At 39.5% G+C, this 15935-nt stretch overlaps 1 protein-coding gene across 2 annotated transcripts in view; it reads left to right on the forward strand.

Moving 5' to 3' along the window:
• FHOD3 (formin homology 2 domain containing 3) overlaps positions 1 to 15935 on the forward strand; it is a 406597-nt gene that overhangs the window by 264469 nt on the left and 126193 nt on the right. For both annotated transcript variants that reach the window (XM_075704917.1, XM_075704918.1), the window contains exons 7-8: positions 8972 to 9083; positions 15298 to 15392. In XM_075704917.1, the coding sequence (XP_075561032.1) occupies positions 8972 to 9083; positions 15298 to 15392 (207 nt within the window). The remainder of the gene's footprint in view (positions 1 to 8971; positions 9084 to 15297; positions 15393 to 15935) is intronic.

The raw sequence follows: 15935 nt of genomic DNA on the forward strand, positions 1-15935 counted from the left end.
CCCCCAACATACTCTTTTAAACCTCCCATCAGAATTGCATGTATTCATCCAAGAGCTGCTTTGGCCTATAATATGCTTTGATTTGTTGTATGAATTGCCTGCTTCTGTGTACAGTTTTTTTTTTTTTCATTTTTCCTCCTTCTGCTTCTGGACCATGATTTATGATGTAAATAATCATTTCCAGGCATGAGCCTTTTTTTTTTCCTGTTGACCAGTCACTAATCACTACTTGTTCATCCCTGTGTTTTGTCGGTAAGCCAGATGAATTTCTTTTTAATGGCCTTCTTTCTCTTCATGTCAGAAATCTCACCGCAGATAAATGACAGATACACACCACATATGAACAGTGCGCAGACCTTATAATCATTATCCACTACGTTTACGAAGTTCTGAGAAATTTCATTTTAAGAATAGTAAATGCCTGCATTTCTCTGCCATCCCTAGCATTACATGCTCTGCAGAGAGAAAAGCTTAAAGGAACATTCAGAATTAAAAGGTTGTTGTTTAATTGATAATTTTTTAGCTTCTCGCATCTAAGCACATGGGGCTTTTCATCTCGATCTAGCTCACCTTTCTGCAGTGTCCGCAGAGTCAGTCCTGAGCCTGCAAAGCACTTAACAACGGTTAATTTGCCTTATTTAAGCATCGCTCTTTGAAGATTTGAGCGAAAATGGTTGAATATTAAAATGGGGTCTAGCATTATTTTAATATATGCCAACTAATAAAAATTCCAATGCTTAAAATAGACATGGCATCATGCATGTTCTTATTTGTGTCACCGGTATATCAGCCCAGAGATATATAGATCATTTAACGGTCACAGTCTTAATGAAATAAAAAGCCCGAGTGTACACAATATTCAGAACATAGAATGGGGTATTTACATACTTTGTGCACACTGTATTTAACTGTTGCTTCTCATGCATCTCAGCTTGGTGATACCTCCACGTGCCCTGCACACCCTATGACTTAGGCAGTTGTTGCCTCTCTGATATCAAAGTCTTCACTGCAGCCTTGAAAGCAGCTTGTAAGGCCCCAGCACGTATGAACTCTTTCTCCCTTCTAGAGAAGGGTCATTACACTCATTTAAGAAGTGTTGTGGTGTTCTGTAGGTTATTTAGACTTCTAAATTTTTCCGCATTCTCCTTATAAGAGGCTGCTTTAAAGTTTAGATGGAAAATTAAGCTGACTAGAAACACTTGGCTCAGGTGACACAGAAGGATCTCATTCTTCTGATCGTACTGGCATTCAGGAGCTATGAATAGAAAGGAACTGGATTACTAAATCGAGTTGTCACCCCTTTTGGAAGGAAGGAATTGACCTCAAATGTCGGGTTTGGAGAAGACAGTCAGAGAATAGAAAAGGCTTGCTTTGTTTCTTTGTTCTGTCAGGCATTTGCAAATCGTAGTAATAGGGGTTTCCAAATGTTTTACCCCCTAATGTCTTTCTCCTTGTTTGACACCCCCACACGCCCATTCTGATATATTTTTGTCTGGATTACGTAAACACTGTACAACATATTTACAAAGCTATTTGCTGTTGCTGTAGACATTATGGTGCTTTCCCATGTATGGTCACACCTGCATACTTCTGAGATAGCTGCTGTCTAGCCATCGTATCAGAGGTGGCTTTCCCTGCTTGTGCACCCAGCGCTGGCTGGCTGAAATCAGTACCAGTTGGTTTTCTGCTGTGCAGATGTGAGAAAGGCCCAGTAAGATGCTGGCAGCAGTGGAGACATTCTTGTTACATATATATGGGTGAACAGCGTGTGAAATACTGAAATGACATTGTTCCAGAGACTCAAGAAAATTAATACTATCAGAAAATACTGGGATGTTATATGTGTCAGGTAAATATGTTTCTAAAAGACTGGCTACAGTCTTGGCTACAGCCAAGGCATCCTTGGCAAAGGGCTTTTGTATGTCATGCATGGACATACCTGGCACTGACTACCTAACTGAGAAAAAAGATCAGCCTTCTGCTTTGTACACATCCTGGTTTATGGGCTGTAAATACCTTAATTTCTACCAAAGCTGTGCTATGCAAAGGGATGCCAACATAAGATTACCCAGTTGTCCTTCCTCCTCATCATCTGTTTTCAATATTGGATTTCTGATTTCAGTCTGATTTCAAGATGAGATGTTTCTCTGAGAACAAGGGCAGAAGCATTCTGGGTGCATTTTTATCTTTCAGGCAAAGAAAGCAAATGCACTGGCACGGGTCTGGGATCTGCCACAAAATACAGACATCTTATGCCAGAGCACTCGTAAGATCAGATTGCATTGCGTGGTCATTAGAGGCAAACCTTCTTTCATACATAACAGACAGTTTTCATTGCCCGTATCCACTAATGCTGAAGTTGAAGTACAACCCTGAGGCTTCTAGTATTGTGTAAACCAACAGTAAAATAGTAAGCTAGTAGCAAACAAGAAGATAGAGAAAACAAGGTTTTCTTCTAGTACATATATTCTTCTAATATATGTACTAGTCTCTTTGTATATGTGGAAGTGTGTGTGTATTTATATATCTGTAGTTCTACCAGGTGCTGAAGGAGCTTTTTGACCTATTAACAACAGCAAATATGGCAGGAAACCAAAAGAGCTGGATACAAAATCTGGTTGGATCCCAAATTATAATTTGGAAATGTTAGATCTTTTTCATCACTGCTCCTCTACAGAGCTTTTTCTTTTTTTTTTTTTTTTCTTTTTCTTTTTGTTTTCAATTTTATCCTTGCCCATCTCATCAGATTAATCCAGAGATATGCAAGCCAAAGCTATGCTTTGGTCTGACTCCCCTGTCTGAACAGGAGACACAGGCTGAGAACAACAGGTATAGAAATATGTAGAACATGTAATGTTGTAAGAAATCCTAGGAGAACCTCGGTGTTTTTTTCTTTATGCACATCTAACTTTTTGATAGATAAAGTAAACATGTCCTGTACTTATTTTTGATGGCCTTGGCAGTAATGCTACAAGCTCAAGGTGAATGTTGTTAGGACTAAATTTTCTCATGGCAGGTTTTAACTGGCACTTTTTGTACATCTTTCTTTTGTGTCTCTTGTCTTTTTTTGCCTGTGATTCTCCCTTGAAAAATACCCTTTAAGGGTATTGAATCCTGGTAACTCTTCTTAAAAATCAGGGAAAATTATAGATGCTTCTTTTAGCATCACACCATTTAATTCTGTCTATTCATTCTCAGTAAGAGAATATGAACTTGAACGTGAAGAATACTAACTTGAACGTTAGTAACGTGCCCTTGTGTCAAAGAAGGCCAACAGCATCTGAGGCTGGGTTACTGGGAGCATGGCCACCACGTTGAAGAAATGCCCCTCCCCGTTTCATGCTGATAAGACTGCATTGGGAGTTCAGGGGTCCTGTTTTGGGCTCCTCAGTATGAGAAAGATATTTACCTACTGGAGCGAGTCTGGCAGGGCTTCACTGTGTTGTTTTGAGGGGAGAGCACATGATATATGAGGAAGAGGGAACTGGGTTTCTTCACCTGAGATGAGAAAGCAAGCAGTGTTAGGTCCCTTTCAACTTAAATTATTCTAAGATCCTCTGAAGCTCAATATTTATGTTTCCTTTTCCTTGCTTACTACAAAGGAAAATACAATATTATTATGTATTATAATATTATATGTTATTTTATATATACACAATAAATATTATATGTTCTAATTTTATTTTTTTTATATATATACATATATATTTTAAAAAAATCTTCCATTCCAGGAAGATCTTTCCTTCTCTTGTGAACAGAAGGTGGTTTTATCCCCTTGTGAAACGCGAAACTGAGCTGCATAGCAGGTACTGGCTGTTCCCGCAGCACTAGATCTGAAGTCGGGGGCATCTTTGCACCCCACAAGAAGGGTTTCAGCTTTTCTGTGCACCTTTCACTGGTGGGTTGGACACGCGTTGCACTCCATGTTTCTTTAGCTGCAGCTCTGCCTCACTGTGTCATACCAACATGATGAGTTCATGGCCTACGAGGCTATGTCCACGCTTGGATTAGGCCTCGGAGGATTTGGCCATAGTAAATCTTTAGTTAAAAATCCAATGCGCATTTCTCCTTCAAATTTAAATAGCGTAAATCCAAAGCAACTATATTGCCCTGAGTGAAATACTACGTTTTTAGTCAATTTTGTTTTCGCGTTCTTCCTTTTTTTTTTAAAAAAAATCCTAAATTTTAAAATGTGAACTTTGCAACTATTTCTTTGGTCTCTAAGTCAACGAACTGTGTGACAACGTTCCTTGTAAAGGCTTAAGCCTTTCCTGGCAAGTGATTAACAACTGGGACAAGCCCTTCCATGAGACATGAGTTTTGCAGCCTGTTGTGTGGTCTGTTTGGCTGGGTCTGTAACACATTTCTGATTGTCTAAATAGGAAGAGATAAAAAGGAAAGGGACTGCCAAACTCCACTGTATAACGTAAAGAGAGTCAGAGGGAAAAGGTTTATAATTTTTTGTCTTCCTTTTACATTGCTGGCTACATCTTATCTTTAGCCAGAAGATGCTAACATAAATTCCTCTCTATAAATCGGCTCACACATGATACAAAAACACAATATGACTTTTTCTCCTAACTTAATAAAAGTTTTGATACTTCAGTGCTATGGAATTCATGAATCCTGATTTAATCTCAGAACTGTTAAAACATCACTTTACTGAGCCAGTGGGTATGTATATTGCCTCCGTGAGTCATCTTTTTTAACTAAGCAGTAATACATAGGGTCTAAATTGGGAATTAATCGCAACAACCTATGTTTGCAAAGTGATGATACCAGGGTGCTTTTTTTCTGAGCTAGCACAAGCATATTTCTACCTCTCTTATTGCTCTTACGACATCTAGTCCTGTTTGAACTAATAGTGAGATTGCCCTGTGGATTTTAACAGAACTGCATCTCTATTGAAACTGATTCAGAAACCAGTTGTGTCCGTCTTAGCTACTGAATGAAAGCCCTGTAAATCCCAGAAACAGCCTTAAAAGCCTTCATGAAGTTTTTAACAATGATTCAAATGAATAGTGATTCACCTACTCATGAATGAAATATGAAACTTATTTCTATTGCTCCCATTTTTGTGCCATCGGGGTACATCATGTGAAATAAAATGATACCAGTGACTGGCAGAAACTACCATGGCTTCACAAAGGGAAGCAACAAAGTCGATGAATTGCTGCTCTTTTTTCCTGTTAAGCAATTTCCCAGTTCTGAGATTTACAGTTATTTTATTTGCAATGTAGCTGCCTACTATTTAAATAATTGAAAAGGCATGCTTTGCAAACACATTTTATAATTCAGGAAGATATGAGGATCTCCCACTTTGATAATCGTCATAGTCAATCATAAATGAAAACTTTCTGAATAGCTTTGGTATTTTTAAAGTTGCGAAACAGTCATTCTTGGCCTTGGTTGAAACCCTTCCCGTTGCAATACCCAACACTGAACATGTCAGCAGCAGCATGCATGAGCTGCTACAGGCAGGTCAGGCCCACAGGGGTCATGAAGGGATCATTTAACAGGTAGATCATCATGTTGAGGCCACGTAAAAAAATACACCATGCTTCACATGGGTCTTTGCAGCAAGCATCCCTGGAACAGACCTTTCAGAGACTCCTTGGTGCCATGGTGGATAATTAGAGTTGATTTTAGCGTGAGCATGTCAGGCTCTGGACTGTCCTCGTGTCTGGCTGTGACAGGCTAGCAGATGTCTTGGAGGGCCTTTGGCTGGCTGAAGACTGCAATTTCCAAGGGGCAGTGCAGCTGCTTGAAGATTGCATGCTTCTGTCAAGAAGCATTATTACAGCAGTATTAAAAAGTCCTATTGTAGGATGTGTGCAAAGGTTGTGTGGGTCATAGGCAGCTAGTAAGTCCCCAGTGTAGACATTGTGCAGCTTAGTCTAGGACTGCAGTATTTTGGTTCTGTACTTGCCCCAGGTATCCAAAGGAGCATGCAGGCTTAAAAGTGCCCACAGGGGTCTCAAATACCATTTTCTATTGAGCAGGAAACAGCATGTTTTAAATGCAGTTTTCTTAGCTGTGCTGACTACCAACAGCTGCCGCGGTATGTATGTTCACCTACAGACACCTCCACTTCCCAGGGCTGATTGAATATTTTGTGAGGAGTTGGATAAGCCTGGAAATTTGGAGGTTGAGGAACTGAACTTACAGTGTCCTTCTACTAGCTAAATGGCAAGCAAAACATAGCTTTTCTAATCACTCCTTTTCTCCAGGACTGCTTCTGGATGGTATTTATTCCTTACACTGTCATCTGTTAGCTTGTTAAGCACAGGAGGTTGACACCTGCAGACAGCACCCGAAAAATCAGCCAGCTTGAGCCTTTGTCTGGTGCAACTGTAGTGGGCTGCCCTGAGGCTTTACAAGGTTTGCAGCATGGTGGATGCACGGTGTGCAGGGACTAGCTCCATATTACCGCAGCTGCCATGGCCAGCAGGCAACAGTTAGAGCAAAGGTATTGCAGAAGGTCCTTCTTACTTTCTGAAAGAAGAAGAGATTTGCAAAAAATAGACATAAGCCTGGTATGTCCCCCACTGATTGCTGTCAAATGGAAACGTATGGGAACTTTGCCATTGAGTACTTGAGTAAATGCATCCTATTGTCACCATGTGGCCAAGCCTTGAGGTTTTAAGGACCTTCAAAAGTAATATCCAAGATTTCCTTTCTAGGGAAAGGATCCTGATCAGATTAGTAGGTAGTACACAGGTGGTTATCTAGGGAGTATTTTAATGCTAGAATTGTTTACAGTAATCTGGTAACTCCCGTTTTATGAAGTAACTTTACAAAACAAGTGGAAACATGTTGGAAATTCTTACAATATGCCTATTAAACAATTGAACTTGATGGCTAAGGGAAATGTCATTGCAGAGCAGAAACAGTGTGGTATTGGCCTGTCAGGCAAATACACAGATATCCAGTGCAATCGTGAGGAAGTGATTTGTTGGTGTATCAGCGGTGCCTTTCCAAGGAACGATTATGCTGTGTGTCACTGGATTTCAGTTTTTCAATTTCCTTTAATTTGACTACGCCATGTATCTATAAAGTATCACTGCAGCAGTACAACTGCAAATTAGGCAAACCAGGCGTCTTAAGGGACCTGGTCAGGTTTGTCGTTGGGATTTCCTGGCTGTCAGCCCTGAAAATAACTGATTTGCTGATACATCAAGTCTGAAAGAATCGAGATTCAACAAAAGAAGATTCTACATTGCTAGGTAGTATCATTGCAGTGCATTAAGCTCAATTCAGCACGAGTGGGTAAAACCTGAGAAGCTAGGGAAATACCTGGGTCACTGTTCACACTTAACACAGTGTTTGTAGCAGTAAGCTGCAACCTGCATTTTAGCTCATTACCTTAATGTGAGCTCTAGTACGTCTCTGTGAGAGGCAATGTGAACGCAATAGCTTAAGTCTATGCCTGTTGCACTTGCAGTCTTTTTTAGAATATAGACATGATTGCTGTCTTTGAGCGCATCTGTAAAATGATTAATAGTGATTCTTTGCCTCGTAGGAGAGTTGTGTTGTGAGGACTTGAAAAAATGAGGGTACGGGAATGAGCTAATACTGGCAGAAACTGTGTATATATGTATCCCTGAAACAGTTTAGCAATACAGTATAATGATTCTTTGTTTTTCCTTTCTCCCTGGGTGAGACATTTTAATGACCAGGTGGTTATGTTTCAGAGTCCCTACCAACTTAATGCAATGAGACAGAGAGGGTTTTTCTGGAACGTGGCTTATCTCTACATGAATGCATCCTAAAATAGATTTAAAAATCTGTCAATGGCAAAGGAGAGAGTAATGGCCATGTTACTATAGCTGTCTCGTTAAAAATCTTGCATGCTGTTAGACAGATCTGTTGCAGAACAAGATAGCAGAAAAATACAGTAAACTTATAAATACCTGTTTTTCTGGAGCTTGATTCAATTGCAGTAGATGGGAAATTGTGTTTCTTGGTCTAGCAGTGTATCACCTTTTATTTGGCTTTAAATCCATGCTTTAGATTGAGGATATAACAGATTTGACATAGAATCAATTCTCCTAATAAAAGTCCTCTCAGCTGGGCATGTAGAGCCCTGCCTATTAAAAAGTCATCCTCTTTCACATCTCCTTTTATTAAAAACTCCAAATATTCCCTTAAGTAAAGAGTTGTTTCTTTACATACCTCATCATGCCAAGCAAGTCCTGGAAAATTCTTACTCAGCGCTTTGAAAATTATCTGATAGTCAAGTGGTCCTCTCTGGAAATGGGGGAGCTGTGATGAAAGTGATAGAGTTTGGCTATTGATTTCCAGTAGGTCTGTTATATCGAGTTTTTGCTGAATTCACACTCCTGGGGATGTTCAAAAATTACTTTGAAAACTTACAGACAGAAAGGTCAGTTCATAAGTCACACGTTTTGTGACAGGGTGGGATAGTTGGAGATTAAACACACTTTCTCCCAAGTTGCGTAAATAGTGACTATCGATGTATTTAATTATTTAAGCAATAAATATTGACATTATAAGAAAAGAAAAAAGCATGAGGAGGAAATGATCCCATCATACAGCAACTTGTTAGTATTAAAAGCTCACAGTGAAAGGGGGAAATAAATGTTGTGTTGAGAAATAGAGGAATATATGTGTTCTTAGCTCAGTAGATTCTGTGTACATCAGCCTTTGGACAGCAATGTTGGGGATATGCATAGGTGGGATGTTCAACCTTTTATTACATGTGGGAGTGTTAAGCTTTCTTTTGGATTCATTGATTATTGAGACTTCCTTAGGAGAGCACTGTCCGGTGAATGAAATTTTCAGCCAGCTGACTACCTTTCATTTTTTCGGTCCCAGCACAGCTTAATCTCTTCCATTCATGTGTTACCACCAGATCTGATTTGCTGCGCTTGTGTCTTGCCCAGTGTCATGTAGCACATCTGGAAACGTTGTGGTTTGCTGAATGACAAGTCGCGCTCTTTCCTTCCAGTTCCGCCTGGTGGTAAAGACAGCACTGAAGCTGCTGCTGGTGTTTGTGGAGTATACCGAATCCAATGCACCACTTTTAATCCAGGCAGTATCTACCGTTGATGAAAAGAGAGGTGAGTAGCCTTACTTTGGGGGGTGCAAAATCCCAGCACTGCTGAGATCAGGATGGCATTTCATCATTGATTTCAGTGGTTCTAGGGTTGCTGTTGTGATGCCTGCTCTGTGCGACATACCCTTCATTTCTTGATTAAAAGCATATTTTAAGTGTTCATGCAATTTAAGATTGTTTTGAGGAATGAATTATAGTGGGAAAGTGAAGAGGGAAAAGCCGAGGAGCCCGGCTGCCTCCCTGTGGACCACAGTTGTTGCCCCTTCCCTGCACCCATGCGCAAAGAGGGCCCCATTTCATCTTCCGAACTTGGAGGCTCCTTGGGCCAGGCCATCTTTCCGCTTCCTTCTGAGAAACGGCAGTCTGATTTAGAAGAGAAAATGATATCTAATCAGTGTAATCCCTTTGAAGAGAAAGACGAGGTCAGTAATAGTACAGGCTTTATAGTAAAAGTAAAACCATCTGTTGTTACATTAAAATAAAGCCCTTGAGCAGATATTATACTATGAAATCTGTTACCCTTCAGGCTCATGAAAAATACTTGAATATGTATACTGTATTTTTTACAAATAAATAGAACAAAAATGGTTCTTTCTTGTTCTTCCCACAAAGCCATTGCTAAGCTCCCAGGGCATTCTCTCTTGATGCAAAACATTCCTTTGCCTCAAGGAGAGTTTTTGAGGTTGGGAGAGCCATTGTTGTGGTCTCAAACACATGGAAGTTGAAAGCAAGATCCCCTCTGTGGAGCAACTGCCTCCATGCTGAACTTGTTTGAGTGACTTGATATGGTAAAAGTGAAACAAAAAAAGTTGGGGGATGGGGAGAAAGGTGGTGCCAGAAATAGGAGAAAGTAGCCAGGTTTTGCTTTCAGCTATAAGCATGAGTGTGTTGAAAAGACCCAAAAAACCCCCCAAATTGTCTCTTATGGCAGGGGAGCAAACAGGGGCGATTTAAAACCAGTGTAACGCTTTGAACGGTAGACTCTTCAGGTTGGCTTTCTGTTTTGAATTAAAACCAATAAACCTTATGGTGCCATAAGCAGAAATGTAATTACAATATTCATGTAATTGTGAGTGCTATGATTTATTTTTACAGTCATACTTAGTATTTCCTCAGCTCTCTGAACTCACTGGTATTTTCAACGTGTTCAAATTGCCATCTGTTCACGTGCTAGTAAACCTCATTAAAGAAAAAAAGAGAGAGAAAGGAGGGCCCTAATCACACTACCATACACTGTGAATTCCCTTCTGTATCTGTAAAACAGCCTCAGGCAAACATTTACATGCCCCAAAGTAATAAAACAAACTTCAGTAACAACAGAAAACATGTCGCGGGAAAAAAAAAAAAAGTGATGCGTGTAATTAGATGGATACTTGTTAGGAGCATGAGGAGAAGGTTTATGGGAATTCTCATACCTGTGGGTTGGCGGATTGTCTCATGAACTCTTGCAAATAACTTAGCTACAAAAAAGGGTTTTTTTTCCCTTGTTTTAGACTTAGTTCCTTTTTTAGGTCATCAGTGTAATAGCCCTTCACTTTTGGCTGTGGATGTGCTATTTTTGAAATTGATGTGCTATTTTGAAATTAGTGGCTTATAACTGAGGAGTACCTGTCTTTAATGACTGGTTTAATGGAACGGAAATACAGAGGAAGAAAAAGTGATATGCCTTTTCTTGAAACGCTGTCATAAATCTTGCAGGTATGTAATTAAGTTTAGCACTGCTTTGAAAATAGTCCAGTGTTTCATGTACATACAAGGTGATGAGATATGACATAATTCCTCAACATGTGTACCACACATGATTAACATAAAGAACCCCATAATAACTCAGCCTGGTTTCAAAGCGATCCCATCTGTGGTTTCTATGCAAGAATACATCCATATGCAAACTGGAGTACAGAGATCCGCAGAAGTGCTGGCTTTACTCTCAGAGCAGACTCTTAAGTGAATAACTGCATGGCCCTCATCATATAGGAAGTAGCTTCTACTTATACTTCCATCTAGATCCCCCTTCTCCCGCCCTTTCTTGTTTCAGAGCCCCAGAGGAATTTGATCTCTTTTCAGTTTAAGCATACCGGGACTGTGCGGGCTCTGGAAAGCAGAGCTGGCATTGCACTCTGCTGTCTGGGGCTTTATCACAAGCGGTTTTTAGGACAGAGATTAAAGCTCTGTGGCTGACCTGGACACTGTCACATACTGTTTGTGAATTCTGACTTCTTGTTACATTATCTGTAAATGGCCCACATTATCAGTATCTCCACTTTTCCTGCCATTTCACACATAGTTAGATACCCAGTAAATTAATGTAGGTATTAAGGAAGGCTGTATGTTCACGCATCTTTAAATAGCCAGGAATACAAGATGTTGGGGTCTTTCCAAAAGTATTAATAGCTTTCCATCCTATGGCAACTAGAGACAGGCACTTTGTAAGTTGGTGGCAGTCCTCATGTATGGTTCTGGCCTGATGCAAGGCTTTCCATGGTTTATATGTAACGTGCACGTCCTGCGTAGCTGTGATGTCAAGATTTTGTGTAAGGCTTTAATTTTTTGGTTTTTTGTTTTTTCTGAGATTCATATGTAAAAGCATTTGAAGGCGAATCTGAGAAAAGACTGAGCCTTAAAACAACGGACAGCATTATTCAATAGACTGTATTAATTTAATATAGGCTTAATTATTGCAACCCCATAGTTCTCTGCATGTTTATGCTCTGTGCGTGACTACTTGTAGTGCTTCAGTAGCATCAGGGTTGAGGCTCCAGCCTTCCTGTCGGAGTAGCCACGATAGCCACGAGCTGTTACCAGTGAGAAAAAGGCAGTCGAGCAGTTCTCGTTTCACCCATTAGAAGGCAGGAGAACACACACAAAACTCGACCTCTGCTGTTCTACTTCAGTGAGCCTGTTTCACCGCTCCCATGAATTTTGCCACAAGTCCTGCATGGAAGTCATAACCTTATGGTAACATCCCGGTGTGCTCCCAGAAGAACTGCTGGGATGCTACATCATCATTCTTTTACATCACGATCAGGTGGAGGAGACAGGCTGGAAAGTAAACCTTTTTGAGAATTGGCAAGTATAGATGATTACACTTACTATTTTAAAAAATAAACTCTGTAATGTACAAATATTAGGTGGATTTACATTTTCTACTAGAAATAACCATTGCCAAACCTAGATTCGAGTTTAGGTTTTTCAGGATTTGTTATATTCTGACCATTACACAGAAAATGGAAGCCATAGATTTTAGCTCTGCATAATAGTTTCTTCAAGGGTTCCTCTTCATCTATAAATGGAAAACTTTTAATATTCTCCACAATACAAATAGCCTTTTAAAGGAAAAGGGAAATTATACGTCATGTTTTTCATATCTCTTGTATGAGCATCATTGTTTTCCTACGGCAGCCAATAAGTTTAGAAAAGTCATCAATCTTTTAGTGTGTGATTTTCCAAGGTATCTTTCACAAAGTTTTTCTGTGCAACTTGAAGGGAGGAGTTTTTTCACTGTCATCCTATCATTAAAAAAATACTGCCTTGAAAATTAATTTTTTCATGTAGACTCTAGCCTGTGGTCTCATCTTTAAGTGGTGACTCTCCAGGAACAACATATTTGGAAATCCAAGCTCAGGGCATGAGAGTGCATGAGAGCAGATACCTGCTCCAGATCTGCCTATATCCCATGCTGTCTGGATCATAGGTTGGAAACTACAGGCTCTCCTTATATATTGGCAAGGAATATTAACCCAAGTATAGTAATGCAGTAAGTTCATGGTGCAACTTCCACACAAGAACTGCCTTGTCCCAGGTGGGTAGATGGCCTTATGGCTATTGCCATGTTCACTCCTTGGCTGTTCAGCTTCAGAACATAATGAGGAAAATAGCATTTGAAAAGAAAGGTTTAATCTGGTACGGATTGGAGTAGCTCTGTCCAAGTCCTTTATAATACTGCCTCCTCTTGATAGTAGTTAGGGAATAGATGAAGAATTTCAAATTTAAGGCTAGATTTTGGAAGTTGCCTAAGTTTAATAGCAGCCCCTTAATTGAAGACTTTGAAAGATGGATGACCTATTACAAAGCTGCCTTACTAGTAAGGGTGCCTGATAAACAATTTTTAAACAATTGTGTTCTGAAACAGAGAAGCAGCATGGGTAGAAGACAATTATACATCACCCTTGCAGGAAAACAGCCAGGTGATCCTGAAAATACTCTTTTATGATAATGGAGAAGTATCAAGTGATTCAGGAAAAAAAAATCAAACACCAGGATGCTGTCTTTAAAAAACAAAACAGGATCATTCCAATAAGGATAAAACCTGCCTGCAAAATAAAGGCATGTTTCCCTAGAAGGACTCTCACTGAATAATGCAGTATGGATTAAATACCTTTTTTTTTTTATGTTGTTATCAACTTGCTTTTTTCCACATGGCATTGTTATAAGTCAGACTTGCATGGTTTCCCCATTTTGTTTCTCTTTCTTATTTTCTTCCATTTTTATTTTTCACTGGAAACCGCAGGAAGACATTTTTGTAGTGAGGATATCATTCCTGCTGATCATATATCATTTGTGAGCCGAGTGAATTTGTTCCACATGTCTTTTGAACATGTACTGCACAAAATGTCTGGTAATATAGAGAATCTGGTAAAGAGGTGTCTAGTGTATTTTCATTACAGCCGTGTATTTGAATTAGTATTTAATTAGTAAAGCACATAAATACATTTGGAGAGCTGAGAATGAATCCCCCCTCCTTTGATTTTGCTTGAGATAAGGAAGCTCTGATTTATTATTCAGTAGTAAAGATCAGAGAATGTATCAAAAAGAAGGGAAAAGAAAACAGGAAAAATACTGCTGTCTGTGTTCCTTAATAGACAGGTTTTTCCACACAGTGCACTGCCATTGCCTTGAAAATTGAGATCTTGGTTAGCAGAGATTTGATGTCTGTGTAGCAGGTTATTTTTATATATATATATATATATAAAAAAAAAAATATTGGCATGAATAAACAAGGGCCGTTATCACTGTGAGAGTAATGCAGAGTTTTAACATCAGGGTCACTGTTCAGTCAGCAACAGGTTGTGGTGATGAAACATCTGCATTTTACTGCCTGATTATACTCAAACTATCATCATCCCTATAGTGTTTTGGGGATATGGGCTGTTGGAATACTCTGCATTTTTCCCTCTAAAATTCAAACACTCTTGCAGTTATGCTGGTGTAGTTGAATTGAGTATCTCTAAGCTAGGGCTAGCTTTCTGCTTCATCCTCCTCATCTTTAACTTTACTCCAAACAAAACACTGAATTATAGTCTTTCATTATTTACTTCAGTTTCCTAGATAAAATGTGGTTTTTTTCTTTAGTAAATGCAACCATCTGCCTTTTAGCCAAATGAGATAGGATGGTTTTACAAGGTACCTTCCACACAAGAGGTTATCTCAAGTCTGGCTGGTGTTGCCTGTCTGACCTTTTTGGCACAGTAATTCACTAAGCCACTTGGGTTTTGGCATCAGTTAATTGTGCAAATGCAAATCAACATGCAAATCAAGCAAATACGTCATAACTAGAAGCACAAATTTTGACCTTGCTTAGTGGAAAAATGAGAGAAATGTATCTGAAAGTTCTGTAGAGGGGATTTGCATTAAAATAATTTGAGGAATAACCACAGCAAAAATCTTTTCCCCTCATTGATCATTTCTTCTATCCAATACACACAGCCTGTAATTTGAGAAAACTGTTTCTCTGCTGCACTGTTTTGTTAACAGGACTTATCTTAGCACAGCATAACTCAGTAATATCGCTAGGAATGTAAGCATCAAATGCACCGAGAGAGGAGCATATAGATTTTTGTTGAAGATTTATCTAAGCCTATGTGAACCTATGATAGATGGGGTAAAATTTCTCCCGCCTGATTTTACAAGTTCACTGTCCATCAAACTGGGCTAACAAAACTTCCTTCATCATTGAGGGAGATAAATTGGTGCCTCTGGGGAAAGTCCATCTGGCATATTTTAGATCATTGCATTAGGACGCACCATAGCTTTCACTGGCTGTATTAACTTCACTCTCCATGAAGCAGGGGAGACTGTCGAGGAAGCTGCAGGTAACTGTCTTTCCACTTGATCTTCTACCTGGCCACATCATTCCACCTTGTGCTACCTCTTGGACAAATGTTGATGCTATAGCTTTCCATTTTGATCACCATCACCAGTGGTTTCTGCTTTTTCCCTAGGAGCCAAGCTGTGGTCCAACATCATGGAGATCCTGGAGGAGAAGGATGGGGTTGATACCGAACTACTGGTTTACGCAATGACCTTGGTTAACAAGGTTTGTTTACTTTGTGGGCATAACTGATAGAGATAATGTTAGTATTTTCAATTGTATAATGATCCTCCCTGTTGAGAATATATGACAAAGGAGGCTTGTCCTCGAGAAGTTGCAGGACAAGCTGTAATCAAGCAGCACACTCTTGTTACTTGTGTTGCAGTCACCCAGAGGCAGCAGATGGGAGCAGAATTGCTATTTTGCTAGACGCTGTGCAGGAACGTGTTATGACATGGCTCCTCTCCCTACTCTGACAACACAGTGCAAAACAAAACTCAGCAAACTAACTCAACACATTATCTAAGGGGAGAAAGAAAGCAAGTGCTGGTGAAAAGATCACATGGTCACAAAGGCTTGCATTGTGCACAATTTTCTAGTTCAAATTGTTTAAATCTTTTTTTACTGCAAACCAAATATGATGAATTTAACAGGTCTGAGTGCTAGTAAGAGTGTTTCTGCTTAAAAAAATGAGGTTACATTTTTTCTTCTTTTTTTTATATTTTCTGGTGTTCTGTATTACAACTAGTAGTTTTGCAGTAAAATCAA

This window comes from Pelecanus crispus, chromosome 2 (genome assembly GCF_030463565.1).
Source record: "Pelecanus crispus isolate bPelCri1 chromosome 2, bPelCri1.pri, whole genome shotgun sequence".
Classification (NCBI taxonomy): Eukaryota; Metazoa; Chordata; class Aves; order Pelecaniformes; family Pelecanidae; genus Pelecanus; species Pelecanus crispus.